Genomic DNA, 23,976 nt, shown 5'->3' with positions numbered 1-23,976 from the left:
TTGGATCCTCTGGAGCTGCGTTGATTTAAAGCACTTGTATGCTACCCAAGGACTTTTTCCTCTGGAAGACCAGTAAGCAGTTTAACCACTGAGCCGTCCCTCCAGCTTTTCAATACCTTGAAATTTTTACTTCATCATTTCTTGTTGAGTCAGACTTTGAGAAGCACTCCTCTTTCTTAACATATTGAAACATGATAGGCAGCAATCCATGTGCGGATATGAGTGCAAAACTAGCTGGGTCATTATTTTAAGGTAACTTAATTGAGGAATGTGTTAACTATTACTGGGTTAAGAAGAATAGAGTGATGTAATGATTCTTATACCTATTGGAGTCAAATACCTAATAGATTTATGAGAACATTTACACATGAATTTATTCCATGCACCCTTGGAAAATTATGTATGAAGGCATTTATTTCATAAAATATTTTAAATTTGTTTATTTTTATTTTCTATGAATGAATGTTTTGCCTGCATGTATGTATGTGTATCATGTGTGCACCTAGTGCCTATATAGGTCAGGAATAAAGGTATTGGATCCCTAGTGCCTATATAGGTCAGGAATAAAGGTATTGGAACTGGAATTGCATATGATCATGGGCTACCATGTGGATGTTGGTGACTAAGGACTGAATCCAGGTCTTCCGCAAGAATAAATAGTATATTCTTAGCCACTCAGCCATCTCTCCAGCCCCTCATTAAATATCTTTTAAGAACAGAATAGGAATTCAACATCTTCTCCTAATCTCAAAAACAGCTTAATGGGAGAAAGACAAGCAGGAAATTCTCAATGGCAAACAGTAAATGGGTTTCTAAGAATTGTACGTAGCATAAAGGTCACAACTGTCTGGATTCCTATGAAGAGGCAGACTACTACTCTTGCTTGAAAATCGGGTAAAACTGACCACAGAGAGAACACACGGTGGGGCTTCAGAGACTAGCTGAGCACTGGCTACTCTCTGAAACTGGACCTAGTTTCTGTCTTGTTTCTTACGCAGTATTAAATAAAGTTTCATTGTTTCTATGCCTACAAACTCTAAGTGCAGATTAGCAGGTGCAGAGGACAAAGACACGGAAGAAAACAGAAATAATGTCAAGTGCTTGACTGTTTGGAAGCTTTTTAAGGCATGGAAACAGCACTTTCTACTTCAGCAGGCATTTAGTGTTTTTCTGTATTTCAGCAAGCTATCAGACAGGGGAATGCAAACATGATCTTGATGTATCAAGGTTAAGTTGCATTACATATGCTGTACATATTCGAGGCAGCATTCAAAGCACTTTGGAAGGAATTCAATAAGAATAGAATACTTTTTCCTTTTCATCTATTCATTCATTATCACACAATACACACAAAACACATAACACACACAAACACACACAACACATAACACACATACCCACACAACACATAACACACACACACACACATACACCAAGCTACACTTAGAGAACCATCTCTCATATTCCTGTCTTCCTCATTTTTGTCTTTTTAAAAACTTAACCTGAGTCTAATTAGTGCTGCCCCTGTGTCCACAGGCAGGACCACCCATGGAGCCTGATCCACCTATCAGGGGCCACATCTGTAAAGAAAGTTGTCTTCCTCTCTCCTGGCAGCCATCAGCTACCAGTAGACCCTCAGCTACAGGAAGATGTAACGCTTCCTGAGCTTTGGAGGAAGGTGGCGTGACCCAGATGGTTCATTTGTGGCCAGTCGCTCTATAGATATTTATTCTCTGCCTGTTGACCAGTTGTGAGTCTCTGTATCAACTGTTGTCCCCTTCACAAACGTGCATTGCCAAGGAAGGCTGAGGACCACACTCACCTGTGGGTGTAGAGAGGTGTGTATTTAGAAGGGAGCTTGAGACTCTGCCTATTTAGCAAAATAATAATAGGGTTTTTTTTTTCCTTCCATGAGCTCCCCAGTCTAGGGCAAAATTTCAAAGCAAAATTGTCGCTGCTTTTTTTTTTTTGTGAGTGAATCTTAGCTTTTCCCTTGGTTTCCAGAGTTCCACGTGGCACGGTCATCTTGAAACATCTCTTTGTGAATCTCTAGCCAATCAGCTCAGACCCGTTGTGTATTCTAGAGAAGAGACTAAAGCATTTCTGGATTCCTGAGATGACTTTACCCCAGTGTCTTCTCTATGGTTCCCGGAACATTTAATGACATTACTTGTGGATTTTGGCATGGACAACTTTCTCGTCCTTCTGCCCAACACAAGACAGCTTCCCTCGGTGGCAACCAGGGCCTGAATGTGATTTCTCAGCACCTCGCCCATGATTCTCAAAAACATTTGAACTCGGTGGTTTGCACGCTTAAATAAAACCTCGTTCTTTGTCATTGCCATCCAATAACATAAACAAAAGCTGGAGCTGACTCACTCTAGACTGCCCTAGAGGATATACTATCCTCTGTGTGTTCAGATTATCCCACAGCATTGAGCCGAGTGGGCCATTACTACCTCACAGAGGGAGAACTTTTAGAATGCAGCTCTATCATGGGTCAAACAGTCAAATGCCAGGGCTGGATTTTTTTCCCTTAAGATCCAGATAATGCCCATTTATGACCATTAATAACATTTTCTTTATATAAACCAAGATAAGAGTAATAAAAAATGCATTCTGCTTCATAATATAATTGGATTGCCAATAGAGTTCAGAAATGAACTTTCTTATTGCGCATGGGATATTGCATGGTGGAAGGGTGGCCATCCGACCGTCCTCTCCCCAACCTTCCATTTCTCTTTTATAGAGAACCTGTAGTTTAGCCCGAGCCATATGCTATCCCAGGAAGGCAGATCTTTGCTCTCCCCTTTAAAGTGCTTTGATTGCGCCTCTGGTAGTCAATGTGGCAAATGGTCTTCAGGGCGTTTCCTACATGTGTTCTGCAGCTAATTAGCGTCCCCAGGCCTCCTGTTTTCCTACCTCCGTGCCCTCCATGTGCTGAAGAGCTCAGTTCAAACACCAGGCACACGGAGAAGCATGGCAAAGCTCTGTTCTGCTTTGGGCATCTGTTGCAAGCAGGTTTTCCAAAGGATATCCTGTAGGAGATAAACCATTTCATTCGGCCAGGTTCCCTTTCCAAATCAGGAAACCCAGGGCCTCTGTGGAGGAAAACTCAGATAACGCTGTGTGGCTGCACACAGAACACTTGTAAACGTTGTTGTCGGCATCTTTCCTACAGGTTCCATCCAGATTGTGTCCACTGACAGGTTAATGATGTGTTTTAGAGCGCTGTTTATGGAGAGCCAGTAGGGCAACTGGGACCCGAGTGCTTTAGGTGTTGCAGTGACCGTTCCCCCTTCCATGTCTCCTGCAGTTGATAACTCCCCATGCCATCCGTGTGCAGACACCTCCTCGGCACATCCCTGGCGTTGTGGAAGTCACATTGTCCTACAAGTCCAAGCAGTTCTGCAAAGGGACTCCAGGCAGATTCATCTATACAGGTAAGCAGGACTACAGCTAGTCATTCCAGAGCTGGCGTGGCCTCATGAGATGTGTGTTTTACTTGAAATATATATGTGTGTGTGTGTGTATAAACATGCATGTATTCTTTTTTTAAAAAAAACTTGTTTTTGTTAAGACAGACTTTCCCATTTCAACAAATATAGGACCAAAGATATTGCAATGATTATTACTCCTAAAAGCTGATGTAGGTGGAATGGTTTTGAATGATAAAATAATTGGTTAACTACTAAAAATAATATGAGAAATAAAAGAGAACAGGTGAACACTAGACTGGACCAAGGTCTCTCTCGCAGCTTGGCCAGCTTGTTGGAGTTTGCTTTCTAGCCCTGAGTTGAGCTTTAATGAACAGTGCTCCTTTCTTCGAGCCAACATTTGAATTAAACACATTTGGTAGTTTTCATAGTTTATTCTGGGTTGGAGCTTTCTTCACTCCCCAGTAAACTGTACTCCCCCACTCTCCCCAAGAGCTCTGGCACATGGCCCTGCCTTGTGGTGAGCAGCTAGGGTTACAGGGTGCATCTGAAATCCCTCCCACCAGGCACAGCCAATCAGGCAGGATCTGGACTGGCAGGATCTGGAAATACATGGAATGGGCAAAGCAAACACCCCGGGCTCTTTTTGACCATTTCAGAATCTGCTATGGAAGGGGGAAGGGAGACGATGCTCAAAGGTGAGGCCTGGCCTGATTTTAAGGACCACACATGGCGTGGTAAATTCCAGGGCCCTTTGCTTCCCATCACCTGACTAGCTCCATCCGTGATTTTCCCCCCCGTTTATTATTGAAGGTCTGCCAGGTTTTTCCAGGTAGAAGGGAAGTTGTTTTCACACAAAGGGTCTGGAGCACAGAGCTGGTTTGGTTAGTACAGCCCAATTAAATCGTGTAATTCAATGGGCAGATTTCTTCTTTGTTGCAATCTTCTACCTCAAAGTGTCTTCTCTTCTAATTTTATACTGTGAACTAAACCAAGCATGCTCCATAGTCACCCAGTCTCTATCTCTCTCACAATGACAACACACACACACACCAAACAAAAATCTCAGCTAATATATCTTGACCCTCAGAAATGCCTCCCAGCCCTTTAAACAAAATACAGGGTTGGTGCCTGCCTGCCGATTAGTTTTAGTTAATTGAAAATTATAGGATTGACCCAAGAGGAAAATTTTGTTTGCACTCCAATCACTTTTACAAATTAAGGAAAATTACCACAATTTTGTTTAGCTCAGGTTTCACACTGAGTTCACGAAATTAGCTCAGCCATCCCAACAAAGTCAGCACTTCGTTAGTGAGTGCTTGAAAAAAAAAAAAAGTCGATCTGGAGTTTTGCGGTGTATACAAGCGAAGCATAGAGAAAGCTAGGATGCTTTAGAGAAGTGGGCCAAGTGTTTTTAATTAGGCTCATTGGTTCAGCATAAGTTTTGAAGAAAATCAAAATAGCAGATTAGCTGTTTCTTTTAAATTTAGGATTTCTTGCCATTCATTTTTCCCATGAGAACTTTCACATAACACTGTATTTTTTCTTTTTCTTTCATTCATTCTTTCTTCTTCCTCTTTTTTCTTAAATAAGCCTCATTATGGGCTTGCAGGAAAAAAAGACCAATTGAAATTTCTGATACTGTAACACTCCCCACCGTCATTCCAAGGGATGGGAGTTTTTCAAAGTGTTCCTCGCTGGACTTGCTGTTCTGGAACATATTACAAAACCACAGAGGCCAAATGTTTTCTCTGAGGACTTTGGACTGTGTTTTTGGCCAAAAACATTTAGGCCTTGCTGGTTGCTTATTTACTCTGCCATTAAGAACAAGGAAGAAAGAAAGAAAGAAAGAAAGAAAGAAAGAAAGAAAGAAAGAAAGAAAGAAAGAAAGAAAGAAAGAAGAAGAAAATGCTTGTGGGGTAGGAGGCACCAGAAGCAGTCAGCCATGGTTTCCTCTTTGGTGACAATGTCCTTGCTCATTAATGGTTCCATTTTGTGGTCAGGTTTCATTTAGAAGAAATTATTTTTAATCAGTGCTCAACAAAATATGCCCTAGAGCTACCTGGTCATACATGTCTTTTAGAATCACTACCATTACATTACTTAAATTCTCAAACAAAACAAAACACCTCCCCCTTTACAAAAACAAAACAAAACAACACACCACCACCACGAACAACAACAAAATCCAAAGCAAACAAAAAACCTTAGGGACTGACCAACCCCACCATTATTTAAGTTTTTTTTTTTTTGAAAAAAAAAATTCAAAAATTGCCTGCCATCAATTTAAGAAATCACATCTTGGGAAATCTGCGTCACACTGGAATTAAAATGAGAGATAAAAACAGCAGCTCTGTAAGCTGGGGGAAGTAACTACGTAGGAAAGTGTGTCGATATGCTCACGTGTGGGTTTAAAGAGACAAAAGCATTCATGCCTTCAACTGGGGACAATTGACAAGAAGACACCTTTTGAAATGTACTCTAGGAAGGAATCTAACCTCTTCATGTGCTAGAAAAAAAAAGTAGAAAGAAATCAGGAAAAAGACTCCTTGGCTATTAATAGTTATGGTGACATCACATGGTTTTCACCAGGGAACTTCTGATCCTCGTAATCACTGGCATGTGCTTGTCCTTTTGAAGGGTCCTTAGTGCTGGCTGGGCTCCCAGCTCTTGTGTTTTATTCCGTTTACCTCTGTGTTTGTCACTGCTTACTAGTGAAGGTGGAGATAAGGGGTCTCAACGCCTGTTTGTTCTTCATGTGCACACAACAGGTCATTGTGTGTGTGCAAGCCCCTCTGTTGCCACTCCCAGGAGTTCACTGCCCACTTCGCTCTCTAATCTGTACTACTTCAAGATGTGAGGCTCACCTTTCTTGATTGGGAAACTAATCTTGATTCTTAATGGAACATCACTGGTATTGTTCCCCTTAAAAAGAATAAAGGAAATATCGCAGAACTGAAAACCAATGCTCCAATGAAGGTACTTCCACTGTTCTCTGAGTACTCAAGAGAGTTTGGATATAGGAATGTGGAAGGCTCTAAAATTCTACTTTCAGCAAAGGCAGAAAGTAAAATCAGACAGGAACACCCTGGTCTAGTCGATGCAAATAAAGACAGCGTTTTGGAGGAAGTGGTCTGACTAAACACAGATCGGCTGAAAAGCGGCCTCATTTTTAAGGTTGCTGGGCACAACCCTTCATTGCTGGACCTCAGACTTGAGCATTCTTGTGCTCTGGATATATGATGTTCTTGAATTTTCCCAATCAGAATCATGGAAGAGAGTTGGGTCCTGACTTAAATAGAACATAGAAGCCCAATAGCACTGGCCCAGTCAAACTTTATTGTGTCTCATTAACTCATTTGCAAATGTGGGGGCCAGGCTGATCTTACATGTTAAAAGTTTCTAAGTGGAAGAAATTAAAACCCCATCTAGCCACAGGATTATTTTCAGAGTCCTGTGATCCTGTATCTGGTCAGTCTGTCTAGGTAGACCAGGTAAAGACCACAGGACTCCTGACCAGATCTCACTGGTCAGGTCAGGTCTGCCCAACTTGTTCATGATTCACACCCCTTATTTTCTTATAGCCATTTGGTCTTTAAATGACCCATTTCCTTTAGGAGTATGATAGTTCCTCCTAATCCTTCAGTGAACTTGGATGCTACTGAAAGTTTCTTAGTAGCTGTTAGCAGTTTCTTCAAAATTCTTAGAACTGGGTTTTCTAGTAACAAGTGGCCACATCTAAAGTTAGCACTTTGCTTTCATTCTAGTAACTTCTTCATGGGAAAGGCCTCTGTGTCCAGGGAAAATGAGGGGAAAAAATAACAAAAGGATAATGTTTGACTAACTCAGGGCTGCACTCCAAGCTGGTGAGGGACACTGGTGAGCATCCCAACAGTTCTGCCCGTTTTCAGGTTAGGCTTCCTCTCATAATCTTTCTGCCTTCTACTTTCCCATTTTAACCAAATTCACCCAACTTGTGGCTACTGAGGAAGAGCCAGTGCAAATAGTGTATTAATTTTGGAATGAAACTTCTTCCTGAAATCCTTCCTGTTAGTGTTTCTCATCCCTGGGGGATGCAGAACAGCACTCTCTGTCCACAGGATGGGCCATACAGGCAAATGGGTTCTGTGGCTCTTGATGACTCTAAGTTTTCATTTCCCCCCATCCTGATCACAGTTGTTTTAACCCTCTGCCAGTAAAACAGGGCAGTGAAGGGATTCCCCCACAGAATAAATGCTATCACCTTGGGGCGAACAAAATCATTCTCTTTAAGTAGGAGGCAGAGAGCTAGAACCCAATCAATCTCCTGTTCTGTAGTTTTATCCTTATGTGAACTCCTTGCTGCCTGAATTTTCTGAAAAGCCACTATCTCATCATTGCTCTGAGGAGAAACATCCCTGTTTGCTCACTAGACGTAAGGTTGCCGGGCAGCGCCTTTGCCTTGGCATTTGTAGCTCCCCCAGCTCTGCCATGCTGTCTTCGCAGTTCCTCACCATGCCTCAGACTCATTCTGTATTTAACTACCTGGGGCACAGCAATTGCCTTTTGCATAAGCACATGCGGGACTGTTCTAGCTCTGCCTCTGACTGTTCTCTGCCTGCTGCACTTACCTGGACGAGAGATGTAGCATAGATTCTTACTTGCCTCGGACCCCCGTTGTTTTCTCTGTAAGATGGACTAGTTTGAATAGGTAGCTTTGCTATTCCCCGTAATTTGTCTTACTCGGCAGGGGAATTTCTGTCACTGGATCTCTCTGCTCCTGTGCAATTAGACCACCCCCTCATCATTAGCTTCCTTATGTTCAGAGCTCTCTTCCTGCATTGTCTGAGGATAAAACAGAGAGGGAATCCAAAATAGGCCACTAATGTGATAGAGAAAGAGAGAGCCTTTCTCAGTCCTACATGACGTGGTAAGCTGTGTTGAAGCAACTTGACTTAGCATCTCCCGAGGCTGTGATAGGTGTGGCCTGATAATTGATTAACATATTGCCCAGGATCAATGGTTCCTCATTGATTGCTGTAATCTGGATGACATGGGCTGTAAATAGAAACTGTTAATTAAGAATCTATCCCTCTGCACTTGACATTTGCATGCACGGGCTACAATAGTTGGGGATTCTGATAAAGAAGAAATGGGTTGAGGTCTGTTGGTATAAATATTTTTCATTTCTTCACCTATAAAATGGAGACGTTTTAATAGTGTTTGTATTGAAAGAGTAAATAGGTCAGGTAGGTAATGTAGTTCTGATGGTACCTGGCCTGGTAGGAGTGCTGCCTAAAAATAAATTCAGAATGTGACGAACAAGCAGTGTGAAGGTTGTTTCTATTAAAAAAATATATAGCTAAAGAACTGGTCATTTGAGCCTACTTTGATTAACAGTCCAAGCATTTCAGTTTTCCCTGCCATAGAAAACGTTATTTCTTTCTTGGCTGTGGAGTTGGTCTCAAAATATGTGGATTCAGTTCCGATTTCCCCCTTCCTATTGTTTCTTTCTCTGTTAGAAAAATGCTTGCAAATTCCCTGTTCTGTTCTAGGTGATGTTCTAAACCAGTTCTAGGCAATGTCTGAAACTTGAGTCAAAGCAAACATGGTGCCCGTTTTCAATAATCTCGTGGCCTTAGAGGTAACATGGATGTCCCTAAGTCAGCTACATCAACCCTGGGAACTATCCAACAACAAGGTGTCAGATATGCACACAGGTCAGAGGTCATTCCCACCTGGAAAGGAGATGGGAGCTGAGATTTGAAGGATGACTAGGAACCTATGCAGGAATCAGTGCAGGGTGGTAGGTTTGCTGGGCAGACAGAAAGTTCCAGAGATGGTGTGTGTAAGAAAACACTGAATGGGACTGTTCCACGGGCAACAGTTGATGCTTATCTTTAGAGCTGAGGGCAGATCTCAGAGTCTCTGAAATGGCAGGCAGTTGGCCATGACGTTTATAATTTTTCAAACATATAGAAGGACAGACGGCAGACCAAGCCGGGAGTTGGAAGTCTTCCTGAAAGGTCTTTGAAGTCACCAAGGAAAGCTATGTGGCAGCTTGGGTGTAGGTGGTACTCAGTGGGGATGGGATGCAGTGAGAGAGGGTTCAAGAGCAAAGAGTGGAAAGATAGGTCGGGTGACCAGTGGGGCAGACAGAGGATTTCAAGCGAGCAGATGTTTTGCTTTCTTAAGCTTGATGATGGTGGAGCTGTGACTTTGTTTGCTGGGCTTCCTGAGGGTCTTGTAATGTTCAAGCGGAGTCTGAAGATACACAATGGCGATATTCTATGCTCACATTCATTGTTCAATAGACAGACCCAGCGTCCATTCATGAAGTATGGAGGACAGAAGGAAAGAGCCTGTTTTCTTGCCTACTTTGCTTCTCCTCCTCCTCTTCTCTTCTTCCTCCTCTTCCTGCTTCTCTTTCTCTTCCTCCTCCCTCCTCTCTCAGTCAAATTGTTTTCCTTTAAGATGCAGCTACGGGAGAGAGTATGTGATGAACCCTTGCCTTGCGGTTCTGTATCAGCGCTGTCGTGATTGGAAAAGACTCAATAAAAAAAGAAAAATTCAGAGGCCGCTCCTGTCCACATGCCTTAAAAATGAGCCTGAGAGAGCTGTTCACATAAAAGGAAAGAATTCAGGGCAGAAAGAATGCTCCTTTCTTTTGTTTTGATGCAAAGAATAAGTCCCAACCCTCTTCTCCACCAAGGGGAAGATTTATTTTTACAAAACGTGATTTCCCTCTCTCTGATTTTATATGTGTTGATGGGAGGGGTAATTTGGAATCTACTGGCATATGTACAGTTAAACCCTGTGGGTACCATAATGGGCGCAACAACCACAATCTGTAAAAGTAACCATTGTACCTCAGTGACATCTACGAAATGAAAGCCGTTTCTTCAAAGAATAAAGCCAGTCTGAAGGAAGCATATTATTTTGCATATTTTATGTATATACTTTCCATGAAATATGACCCTTATTTCCTATTTGGAGTGGTGTGTAATCAGGACATGAGTAGCTAGTGTAACGGGATCATTAAAAGGAATATTTTCCCTGACATTAGAGGTCTAAATGACCACAAGGCCTCATATACAACCTTGGCTTTTTCCTGTCTCCTCAGAGTTAATAAGTGATAAGGCCAGGAGAGAGATAAATCACAGAAATCCCTGTCCAAAGAAAACATATTGACTATAGCCAAGCAAATAACAGACCATAACCAGCGGTCCCATTCATCATTCATGTAATAGGGACATGAAGTATTTCCTACCCACAAACCGTATAGAAGGAAAAGGCAGGCAGGCCTGCCTGGATCTGAGGCATGCGATTTGGTTATTAACGGACATGAACTATTTGTCACATGACTTTAATCTTTAGGACGTGTTGCCATTTCTAAACTATAAATTGCTGGTGAAGGATTAGAGAGCTATTAGCAGTGGACGCAGGACCTGAGCTTCCTATGGATTCTCGGTGCAGTAATACAATATGAGACGGTCTTGGGTGGCTAATCTCTTTAGTGTGATATAACATGATTTGGTTTCAAAGCCAATAAAGTATTTGGAAGTTTTCAAAGATGCTTTATTTATTTTTACTTTTGTTTTTCTTTTCTTTTCTTTTTTTCTCCCAAACTCCAAATCGTGATAAATTTACCCTTCTGCCTTTGAACTATGTATCTGGAAATTTCTCCTAACATCTTGGGGTGGGTGAGGAAAAGGCAGCTCTACTTTTTGTCTTTTCATAAGATTTATTCCCACTGCTTACAGAGGGCTATTTTCTGTTCTGTTTTTCCATGTTTGCAATGCTGCAGATGCTAAACCTCTGTCCATTGTTCAAGGTAACGACAAGAGGGCGCCCACTGGGCATTAAAACTTGTTTTTCTTTCTTTCTTGCAAAACACTACATGCTCCTGTCAGATAATTTAGGAAGCACCAATTAAAATTAGGTAAACTAATATTAAAATTGACCACATTCCTACCAGCCTTTTAAGCATAAACACTCTATAAAAGTGAGCCCATAATTTTATTTTAATGACATATATCTTATAGGCTTTTTTTAATCCCCTATGGGTATGTCTACCTCATTCCAAAAATACCGTATATAATATTAAACCGAGGTTTGTTTTGTTTATTTTGTCATTTAACGACACATCAGGAAGACCAGAACGAAATTTAAAACGAGTTCTAATCTTTGGTAGTCACTTCGTGTGTCATTGGGACTTTATAAGACACATCCTAGTCTCTATTAGACACCTCCTGATCTTCCTTTTAAGGAAAACAGCTTGCATTTGTGTCCTAGTCTCTTTGTTTTTGGAAAAGCCACAGCACAGGATCAATAGTCCTATACCTTGGATTCTTTGGCAGCAGGGGGAGGGGGAGGGTGGGGCTGGGAGGATGTCAAGATGCAGAGACCAACTGACACAATGGCTGGGATTCATCAAGGGGTCTGTGTGCTCCAAGAATCCGCTGTTCCTAGAGGGTGAAACCACCCCAAGACGTGTAGTTGCAACCGGAAGCTTTCTGTGTAAAACCTGGATGACCTCCAGGGTCAATTAATCCTGGGCACTGTCCTAGGCTCTGTCAAGTAGGACTATACTTTCCTAAGAATAAATGGGAGTCATCCGAGCCCCTCAGTCTGCTTGCAACTTCGGTCCTGGACAGTCTGAGAGAGATCCCTCCCACCATCCCCAGGCAGGATGTGGAATTTGAATTCCTCTTTTCTCTTCTCCATGGCTCTTCCACACTCCTGGGGTTCCATCATCGTTCCATACCTCCCCACTAACTCTCTCTGTTCCTTATTAGCTACATCTTCTTTCTCTCTATGATACTAAGATGCAAAACACACCTGCCTATTGCACCCCCTAAAACAAGTATTAGTCGGGATCCATTTTTAACACTACAAGACAAGGAAACTGACAAAAGCAAGGTCGTTCTTGGTTTTTTTTTTTTCTTTCTTTCAGTCTAGTAGGTGGAGGAAGGATTCAGACCCTGTTGAGGGACACCAGGCTGGGTACTGAGGAAACCCCCGAGGAAGTTACTAGACCTTGTTAACATGTGCAGACTCCCAGTTCCCCGAAATTAGGTTGCTGATGAGGGAAGAACATTGCCATTTCTAGGAAATATGAGCCCTAAATACCGCAATCAAATTATAGCATTGTGAACATATTATATTATAAACTCACATAGATATTTTTAAAAATACAGACAAAAATACCATCACCCCTCATCCCATCCCTTGGAGAGGACCACTGTTAGTATTTTTTGAGTAGTATTATTTTTCTATGTGTACTAATAAGTGTTTTATCAGAGTGATTCAGAATATTTTATTTTGTAGTTTTGCACGGCACTTTGTAGTTTCAATGACAAAACAGTTCTTCTCAAAGTTCAAGTTTTGCTTGAATATATTTAAGCGGCTGTGTAGCTAGCAGTATGATATTATTTATTTAATCATTCCCCTACCATTGGACAGCACACTTGCTTCTTTTATAGAACTTTTTACATACTATCTGCTGGATAATAGCATAGTACTGACTATAGTGTTTTCTACTTAAATTTAACTTTAAGATATTTACCAGTTCCAACGATCTAGTGAAATGATGGAGTGTCTACTTAAACTACCTCACATATTTAGCTACGGTACACTTTAGAAATCAAATGCTGTACAGTGTTTATGAACATAACTTTTTCTGATTTTAAAATTTCTGCTTTTATTCATATTATCTATCCATGTGATCTTTGCCGTCAGTATTTTTAATATAAAAGCCAAAACCATTCATTGTCCAAAATAACAACTTTCAGAGTCCAATACATTAGCATATGTCTGTCATTTCTGGACTCAGAAGACTATAGTAATGAGATTCAAATTTCAAGAACAGCCTGGGCTACATAGCACGAGCCTGTCAAAAGAAAAAAGAAAAGAAAAAGGAAAGTAAAAGAAAGGGGGGTGGTTTCCTTATGACATCTTCCTACATACACACATATTATTTATTTCTATTGTATTTATCTCACCACTCTCTGGATTTATCCCCCTTCATACTGGTCCTCATCCCCGATGGTTCCCCTTCAACTTTTCTATCTTTAAAAACTTTCCCACATTTGAAAGAAAACCTTCAGTGAGCTGTGTAAGTCCACTGGACTTTGTAACTCTTTCTCCAGCCTTCCATCACTGTCCTGGGAGATAAGGCTCCTTTAGGGTCTGCGTACCATATTGTCTCTAGAAGCTTTATCATACAACATGTAGCCATTTGTTACCTTTTCTTTTATTTCTAAACATAAACACTGTCAGCAGTGTTTTCAAAAGCTTTTAAAAGGCTTTATTAGGCTGTGACAGTAACTCTGTGGTAGAATGCTGGCCTAGCATGCAGAAGGTCCTGGGTTCAATTACCAGCACCGTAAGACAGATCGATTAATCAATCAACCAACCAGCCAACAGACTGAAATTAAAAAAATATTTGTAGGGAGTTTATATAGCGAGAGGCCGGTTCCATAGGAATAGTTACTACATTTACGTTGATTTCCTATTTTACTTTCTTATCATGGCTTACTGTCTTACTCGTGTGGCATTCCACGCCCTTGCTAAAGACAATGTAACTGAGTAGCATGCATCAAATATATATTGAAGAAAATATATTATTTTTGGATGGGGAGCCATCTCTTCTTGTTAACAGCAGCTCATTTGTATTGTTTCCCTTCACTGAGTCATCTGCCATATGCGATTCTGGTCATGAATTGAATGTTCTAACCCACATCATCTTTTCAGTGTTTTCAACCTGAATAAGCTCTGTCCTCCTTCTGCTATGGGCCTCATTATTCAGGGCACTGAAAGTGCAGATGGTCACCACACACTAATACAAAGCTCGAGATTTCCTATAACATCTCTCGGTGGTGAGAGCAGACAGGGGCTGGGAATCCCTAAATCATGGGCAGAACCAAAACCAGAAGCGTACACTTCCCTTTCTACCTCCTGCTCCTCGACCTCGCACATGTAATCATGCATCTTCTTCCTGAGTACATCAACTGTGGTTAACTTTCCATCGCGGGGGGAGGCCTGGCCTGCTGGACTCAGCCACCTGGGATGAGCTCCAGCGGTTAGCATCAGGAAACACCGACTCCCAGGCAATATGGAGCTAATTTAGATCTTTGGTTAATGTCAAAAAGACTTTCAGATTTAAATATCAGTACAAAGAATGACCTCTGCAGTTGTTCAGCATGTGCGCGTGTGCGTGCACACGCGCACACACACCCACACCCACACCTTACTTCCTTCAGTTCCAACTGACTTTTAGAAGAGCCATGGAGGCCAGGCTGAATTCTTCAGGGTCTGGGAAGTTTGTGTGGGTTGTTGTCAGCTGCATTAGGGATGCTGGTCGGTCTTGGACCTCTCGGAATTCTTGAAGATGACAGACATGCACCGTGTCTCACTCTGCTCTGCTCAGAGGATCTAAGGTGATGATAGTCAAAAGGCTTACAATTTTCACTTAATAAAAATCACCAACAACAGAGGAAAAAAATGCCTTGGGACTTGTCAGGAATTAATGTCAGTTGCCAATAAACAAGCCTGGCCACCGAAGCCCTGAATGTCATAGTTCTCTTCCTCTTACGTTGGTAAAGAGATATAAACAGATTTAAATACAGTGTCACAATTAAGCGTTTCTCACTCCTCATATTTTAAAAAATGAGTCTTAGGAAGAAATGAAGTGTTTGTTTGTTTGTTTGTTTGTTTTTACAGGGTTTTAGGTCACCCAGTGAGGGATCTGATATCAGATCTCTATCCTCCCAAGCCCACCCCACTTCTCCCCAGCTCAGATTCACACCCACACAAGGGACTTAGCTGCTTTTGTTCCACACTTTACTTTGGATACAATACGCTAATTAGAAAGACACTTCTTGATTCTCAGGCAGATTCCTGGAATAGTGGCCCTTTGGCTCCAAGTTGTGCTTTGATCTTATTCACCACCGCACTTATGGCAGCTAACGTGACCTTGGCATGTGGGCAGCTCCTATCTCTCAGTGGATTATAAACTCTAGGAAGGGAAGGCTCTTGTTTCTCTTCCTCACTGCCATGATCTCAGTGCCTAGCACAGAGCACAGACCAGGGCACGGCAAGTATTGGGCAAATCAGTGAATGGATGGAGACAGGCAGGGAAGGCCAAGTTGTATTCAAAAACGCATGCGACGTAAGGCTGCCAGATGACCCAGTTAGCCGAGCGGCTGACGACTTGATAGATAGCACAAACCAGGCTCGCGGACTTTTTTAAAGAGTTAGGTGAAGTCACGAAGTGAGCTGGCTTTCCTGTCTCACGCCCTTTTCTTCTGCCTGTCACTTGTAAACTTGTCTCTGCTCTATGCATGTCCTTTAGACTTGTTGGGTTCTTTAAAAATTGGCCCAATTTCTTGAAACTTTTCTAATCAATCCGAGACTCCCATTTCCTCCTCTTCAACGCGAGGGTTGTTGTGGGATGACTGTGAGGATGTAATAAGGCCTGACAGGAGGAAAGCGTAGCCTGGTGTACAGTGTATAATAAATGCTCACTTAATGGGGAATCTTATCAAGAATGAATCCATAGGGAACCAGGGAGGGAGTGGAAGGAATTTAAGAGCCAGAAGATGGGGGACGTGCAGCAAAAAGATTTCTTCTGGCCATAACATAGCCATTGCACTCATGAACTGACTGTAACTTGTGGTTATTTTCACTAGATTTCTTTAAGATTAGGCCCATTTACATTTCATCAAGAATGGGGGAGGGCTCCATGAAGCTCCACCCCTTCCAGACAATTAACATTTTTGGGGGAAGGAGGTGTTTTATTCTTTTTCTTTTTTTTAGTGATGTAATCACTGATATGTGTCCCTTGCTCTGTTGAATAATCTCCCACCCTGTACTGAGTGACCGCATCCAAGAGGAACATGAGCATTGGAGGATAACTTGCTGTGTAGTGTGCCAAGGGAGCAGGCAGGGATGATGGAGTGGACTGCAGATGAAAATGATGGGAGCTCATAACATAAACATATGACACGGTCCAAGAAGAAAACAATGCATTAAAAAAGAAAGAAAGAAAGAAAGAAAGAAAGAAAGAAAGAAAGAAAGAAAGAAAGAAAGAAAGAAAGAAAGAAAGAATCTGCAAGAACACACTTCAGTACATCTGAGTTCTAGAGAGGGAAGGGTCCCCAGAGACTGCCTGGACCATTCCTGGTATTTAGCAAAGGAAGCACCTGAAATTCAGGGAGGGGAAAAGCCCCTCCCAAACTGAGACAGGATTGATCTGCACACAGGTGCAAAGCAAATCATATACAACTGGATTTGCTGTTTTGTCAATGGAGTCCTAAATATCCGAATCGTCCAAGTCATCAATTTTCTGAATGCATATAAGACTCATGTACCCAGCATCACCGTGGCTGTTGACCAGCTGCTCTTTAATATTTTAAGCATGCCAGTCTTTGAGCAAACGCTCAGGGAAAGCCTGGAGTCCTATGCATACTGGCTTCTTTGGGCCTTGCAACATGTGACATTTTCAGGATTTTCAGGAAGGATGCCATAGACTGTCCTGTTCCAATCCGTTTCCATCTTTCTTTTTCTGCTGACTAAAAAAAGGGGAGCTTTTCTTCACCCTTTGGTAAATCGAAATTCTGTGGAAGGGCCACGTGCCATTTTCACTGTGAGGGGAAACCTGGTCATACGGGACCAAGGGTGTTTGTTTCCTTTACCCTGACTTCGTAGATGTCTGGCCCCACACACACTGTTGGGAAATCTCACTGGGACTGAAGGGCCATTTTCTCAAATCCTAATCAGACAGGGTCCTGGGGGCTCTACCTGAGCTTTCCATCCCTCTCTGCTCTCCTAATCAAATGCCCGCACAGACTAGGGATATTCCTACTGAACCAGGACCTCCGGGGACCCTCCATCTTGCTGTGAACTCTGTATCTCTTCATTGGAACCAACTAGATAAGAAGTCACATAGCCTTTGCTGTATTTAGTGATCTTCATGGACCTGGAGACCAAGTCATCAGGGGCGATAAGAAAAATATTTGAGTATGGCAATGATCAGACCCAAGCCATAAACATCCCGGGAAGGGATTCCCATGTGTGTGAGCTCAGTGGCTTGTTCTTATTATGTCTGGATGTCCAGGCAGCCAGCTGACAGGCTGATCACGAATGGGGGGCATGGTGTTTCAGCTGGGTTTGCTGCTGTTAGAAGTGGGGGTGTCATTACTCTCTCAGGGGCATACCCCAATGCATTAAAACAAACAAACCAATAACCAAGGTTATCCAAGAGATTTCTGCTTTAAGCTTTATTAGAGGCTTGCTACTAAAATTCAAATTAAAGAAAATATTATTTGAGGGAATTCCTAAAAAGGGCCTTCAGTTGTGGGTAAAAGTAAAAATAATGGCCAGTTGTCCACTGATGCTCAGTGTAATGACTAAAAAGTAAAATATATTCATTCCAATTTCCCAACTGCAGCTAATTAAGGGTAGCTCATTTTAAAACAGACCTAATTTAATCTACTAATATAAGTATTCAATTAAAGTTGCTGCTGCTGCTTTCTTCTCAGAATGCCTCCTTCCTACACTTACATATGATGCATTCATAGTAGGAAGCCTTCTAGGGTTCAAGTGGTAATGAACGTGCTTTCGGGACTTCATAATTGCCTAAATTAAATAATATGCATGGAAATGGAGATTTGAGTGTAAATGTGCACCCCGCGATGCTATAAGAAAATGAGGCCCTATAGCCCAAGATTTCTCAGCCAATCAGAACGAAGCCCTTGTCATTTTCTTCTATACCACTCAGAATAGTTTATTGCATTATTAAATACATGTTACAAGAAGCACATTGTTGTTTAAGACTCATTGATTTAAGCAGAACTGTTCTTATAAAGTTCCATAGGCTTTTACGTAAAAAGAGAAGAGCCCATATAAAATTATAAGGCTTTAAATATAACAGCCTATAATATAAGAGTCTCCCATTTTCTAAAGAACCCACCAAAAATTTCCTAATGAGTTTATTAGAACGACTGTTTGTGGATTCCGGGATGTCATGGCTAATTATAAAGAATGGATTTAAGCATCTCTTTAATGGAATCTGCTGCTTAACTCACCAGAACTATGTTCCCGAGCCTTCTGCATTTACAATGATCTGACTTTATTCTTATTTTGGGTGGCATTAAAAAGAAATGAAAGCCTATGATTCTGCCTCATCTTCAAATGGATATAGCGAAAAGTACAGTGCTTATTATGAAGTTAATGTGAATTACCATGTAATGGCCCCTGGCTGCACCATGATTATTTAGTTACCACTGAGCTTCCTCTGCCAAATACCATACATTATTGTATAGAAAGCATAGCGTCCCATCATCATCCGGGAACTCATGGAGGGGAGCAGATTTCTGTCTCTTAGACACTGTGGATGTTCACGTCTTAATAATCAACTTCGGAGCAACCCAACAGCAGACTAGGGTACGAGCTTATCCGACTTGATTTGCTGATGTTTAAACACTTAGCTATAGGAGCCAATTAAATCTCTCCAAGGTGTGCAGAGGGATCTCTTTTGTGAGGAATGATTTAAAGGGATTGCATTGGCCCAGTAACTGGAGGGGAGAAAAAAGCGTTAGGACTGAAATCTCAGATGCAAAGTGCTGGTCACCCCGCCTCTCTTTGTGTTGTTTTCAGCTGTGTGCTGTCTGGTCGGCTGCTGTTTTATAGGACGGATGTGCGCTTCTGTTTTGCAAGCCCAGGGTTATGTTAAACTTTTCTCTGTGAAACCTACCCTCTTCCCTGCTTTGGCTATCGATTGTGACGTGCCTTTACACAAGGTCTTGTGCCTAAAAGAGTAACACAAAAACAAACAAAACAAAACAAAACAAAAAAACCGATGTCAGGACATTCTGTTCCTCTCAGATATTGCATCTTATTTAGTGTACCGGAATTCCCAGTTTAAAGTAATCGCAAAATTTATGGAGAAACGGATAAAAAAGGTTGTAAAATATTGATTTGGGGAAAATAATAACACAACTCATCTATAATAAGAAGAAAAATGAAGCAATAATTCAGGGGGTATCGAGCGACTTGCTGCTGGCAGTATTGATCCAGTCCTTTACGGGCTCAGATCGCACCTGAGATTGCACGGAAAGAAAGAACAGCATTCCTTCGCTCATTATTTCTCAGATACCATCGCCTTGTTACACGGGTCCTGCAGAGCTAGAATTGTTGTGGCTGGGAGAGTGGGGCCCGCAGTAATAATAAATAAATAAATAAATAGCGCAGAAATCTATACGGCCTTAAAGCCACTGTGCCTGGTCTTAACACATGGGATCCGGGCGTATAAACTCTTACTTGCCTCGAGCAGCTAATGACAGCTTCTAGGCCACAGAGTTCATTCAGGGCCCAAGGAGAACTGCACCTGATTATAATGGGGTCCCGTGTTTGGAAGGAATACTTGTCTCTAGGAAGGAAACCCGCATCTAATGTCTTTCTTGTTAAGATGCTAAACTGGAAACAATGCAAGTATGTTGCCCTGGACCATGAAAAGTGTCGCCATTTGATTCAATGGGTTATTGTTATATGTTTAGAGACACATCTTTTTGAACTAGCTGGGAGAATACTTCTGAGAAAGTCTTTATGTATGTGTTCGTGTTCATCCATTGTGAGTTTGTAGTCTGCAGAAACCATACACCTCTAAATTTATTTGTCTTTTTTTTTTAAGGCCTTGAGAGGCAAATCAGCTTCGTGATGTACTGTCTTGCCAGTAACCCCTCCAAGAGGCAAACTGCATTCTCTAATTTAAGAATTTCAAGTTCTTTCTAGATCCTAAGATCACCTTGCATGGAGTGTTAAGGAAGCAGCAGTGTTTGGGTCTCCGATTCCTGATTGTTCTTGTGCTGGGAGAGTGTGCAATAACATTCAATTTCCAACTGAATAGAAAGTTTCAGAGTGCTTATCATGTCTTACAGTCATTTAGGTACCCTGCAAGGGGAGACTCCTGCTCTGGAGCCATCCACGTTCTAGAAAGGAAAGGAAGGGAAGGCCTGGGGTAAGAGCAGAGAAGGACACAGTCCCCTTGGGAAGGTCATCTGGAGTCCAGAGGTGTGGATCTGGTTCCGGGCACACTGGGAGGCAGGCTCCTCTAACAGTCTGATGCACATTAGAACTAGTGCAGTAGACATATGATTGGAACTTTGAGCTGATATCACATGGCCCAGGTAAACAAGCTCTTATTTCCAAGCCTGCAGGGACTCTTCCCTAGTCTGAGGCGATGCTGCCATTTACCCAGCAGCCTCATTCCCCTTGTCCCATCCCCCAGCTGCTCTACGATCATTATTTAGAAACATGAGCCCCACCAGCTGACTATGTTCTCTGCAGAGCAAGCTTCCTAAAATTTCAATAAGCATCGATCCATGTCTTTGTGCCAGATCCTCAAAACTGTTTCTACAATATTTGTTTCTCTATGTCTAACTCTGAAAGGGGGAGAAAAAGACCTAAAGTTCAGAGAAGTAGAGGGTGGTGCCTGGTGTCAATAAGGGTAGATGGAAAGGGAGGGATGGAAGAGCAGAGAGAATAAGACATCTTACCATCAGGGCTAACTCGCCAAATAGCGCTCAATGAAGTACAAAGCACTCCCCGCTTCCTTATCCACATAGTAAGATTGAGAGTCCTCACTGAGTCCTAAACTGTGGATACTGAAATCGTGTGATGTATGGTACATTTAGCAGAGGCGTTGGTGAAGTGCAGAGTCATTTTAACTTTGTCTTTTAATTTTAAAGATTTATCGGCCGCAAGGCAAGAGAATATTTATAAGCATCCTTAGGTATTCACAAAACATGTCGTTGCCAAACAGTGTGGAGAACGGAGAGAAATCATCATTACCAAGTCGGATGATTCAGGAAATGTGGTGATAAATATGGGAGTGACAACATATTATCTCAGCCTCTTCCAGCTCCACAATCTTGTTTGAGTCATGGCTCTCGACTGTGGCACTGCGGGGAGGCTGCTGAGTCCGCTGGGAAGTAGAGGAATTTGGGTTCTAAAGGAATAACCAGGCGTAATGTTTGGCAAGTTCAAATACAATAACCGGTGTCAAGGCATCTCAGCTTGAGTAAATATATATTGTATAATTTGCTTCTATCTTTTTCATTTCTTATAATGAAAGCAAAGTGGCAAGCAACAAGAAAGCAATTAATTGCAACAATGGTTGCTTAGCTCCCGTAGTGCCTGAATTAAAAAGAACATTAAGATTGCTTTTCTAATAGCTCATTTTTTAAACTATTGGTGCTTTGTGCATGGCAAATACATGTGAATTGTTTTACAATACGGTTTTTCTCCCTTCCTGGCAAACAGACTGTCAACATGAACTTTTGACCATCCTGTTGGTTGTCTCCCTTTGTTGCCCCAAATTCATGAAGACAAATGTCATATCATAGTTAATATATCAGAAGCCTTGTCTGTGGTGGGATGCTTTTAATTCGAGACAGGCTGGTTATTGAAAAGCAAACTTGGGGGCTGTCGCTGTAATTTGCTGGGGTATATTCAGCCCAGAGCCTTGCACTAGATAGGCACTGAATAAACAAGTAGGTGAGAGTCAGTGTATGCTCTCTGCTCCTGGATAGGCGAGTTGACCTTTTCAAGATCTACTTTCTTGTCTAGACAATGGAAGAAGCAGAAGTATTCTCTCCATTCATTCACTACAACTATTGAATAGGTACTAGGAGTAGATAGCAGTACAGATTAATGGCTGCTAGAGGAAAGGGAGGCAGGAATTACTTTTGTTCGTTTGTTTGTTTGTTTGTATGGTACCTCATACTTTGACATTCTCCAATGGATGGTCCACTATCCATGCTAATTCATTTATGCAGCACTAATTGGACTGAGTATGTTATTTTTTTAAAAAAAAAAAGAGGACATGAAGTTGGGAGGGACAGGGGAAATAAGGGGAAGGATATTGTGTGCTCATAAAAAATTCCCCAAGAATTAGTGAGAATATTTGCTAACAAAAGAATTTAACATAATATAGGCAATGCACTTTTCCGGGCTCAAGAAATGGCAGCTTTATTAGTAAGGGGGTTTGGATCATTCTCGCTCCGAGTGGGTCCCTAGCAGTATTCTTTCTGTTTGATTCATCAACGTATTTCTTCTAGGGATTTTACAATGCCTGACTTAGTGTATGCACAGAACCGTAAAGTCAGCAATGTACGAATACTCACTAATGAATGAGACAATTATTACTGCTAAGGCTTTCCAGGCATTTCCTTTGTGCCACATATTGCCAGATGCATATCCTCAAACATCTGCTCTCAAGACACTGAGGGACAAGGGCTGCTACATCCACCTTAAAAATGAGGGAACAGAATCAATGAGAAGGTTTAAAAATCTGAGGTTTTTTTTTTTAAAGAATTACAGAATTCTCATAGAATTAGGAGCAGACAGGACCAGGATCTGTGCACAGGCCAGCTGGCCTTAGCATTGTGGCTTTCGAGCACATAGTATGGTCATCATTAACCAAACACAATGGTAACAGAAATGTTGTCTATGCCTTAGCCATTCATTCATTCAATGTAGCTTAATCACCCTCCCCATGTGAATTGACTGGTGATGGTGGTGGTAAGTGGTGGGCACAGTCCCTGCCAGCACAGACACAGTCTCAACTTTGTTGGTCATCTCATCCCAGACATTTTCCATGACTCGTACAGTGAGAGAGTTGTCAGCTGGTTTGACTCAGTAGATAGGGATTCCATGCACTAACTGAAAGGAGAAATTAAGGAAAGGCCCAAAGACCGACAAGGTGATGTTGTATTGCTTATGATAAGGTACCCAGGATCCATCTCACTTTTCTGTTGTCAATATGGGGTGCATGTGTATACCACATGCTTCCAGTAGCCCTGGAAGCCACCAAAGCCCCTTCCTGCTTCCAAAATTGGTGAACAGATGATGTGTGGTCTTGCCATCTGTACTGTATCACTGACATCTGGGTCCAGGCAAGCTAAACTCTGTTCCATTCCAAACTTTAGACCAACTTACATAGGGGGAAACGAGGCCAGGAAGGGGAGCAGGGTATCAGGAAAGGGTCTACTTTCCCTTCTCGGCATCTTGGCTAGAAGTCCTGTGCTTTCGAGGGAAGCGGCACTAACTGTGTTTTATATCTGCTGTTTCCACTTCAAGTCCCTGGGAATTCGTGCCCGTATTTAAGGTATGTGGCAGGATTTCCCAAGTTGCACAAGTATATAGTTGGCAATACTTTGATTCTCCTGGGTGGGCCGGTCTTATCATCATTTAATTCATTCATTCATTTATTCATCTGTGTCTTTATTTATGAAACGTTTATTGAGGGATCGAGAAGACACAGCTGGAAGAACAAAATCTGCATGATGGGTACATGTCTGGAAAAGAGGAAACAAGCCTCGTAATGGATGTTGAAGGGGCAGATTGATCGATGTGTGAATAAAAAAAAGAAGTAGAAAATCATTTCACTTTTACTCCAAGAGATTATTTTTAATTGGGAACAAATTCAAGTATAATATTCCAAGTTATTCCTGAAGAATGAATAAGTCATTCAATAAAGGGGAAAAAAATTAAAACC

The 23,976-nt window shown here is 41.8% G+C and overlaps 1 protein-coding gene across 6 annotated transcripts in view; it reads left to right on the top strand.

Annotated features, from left to right (window-relative positions):
- The window catches only part of Ebf1 (EBF transcription factor 1), a 385,736-nt gene that overhangs the window by 303,977 nt on the left and 57,783 nt on the right, over positions 1-23,976 (top strand). For all 6 annotated transcript variants that reach the window (XM_075992867.1, XM_075992868.1, XM_075992865.1 and 3 more), the window contains exon 10: positions 3,317-3,443. In XM_075992867.1, the coding sequence (XP_075848982.1) occupies positions 3,317-3,443 (127 nt within the window). The remainder of the gene's footprint in view (positions 1-3,316; positions 3,444-23,976) is intronic.

The sequence above is a fragment of the Microtus pennsylvanicus genome, chromosome 11 (genome assembly GCF_037038515.1).
Source record: "Microtus pennsylvanicus isolate mMicPen1 chromosome 11, mMicPen1.hap1, whole genome shotgun sequence".
Lineage (NCBI taxonomy): Eukaryota > Metazoa > Chordata > Mammalia > Rodentia > Cricetidae > Microtus > Microtus pennsylvanicus.
This window is presented reverse-complemented; position numbering and strand designations above follow the sequence as displayed.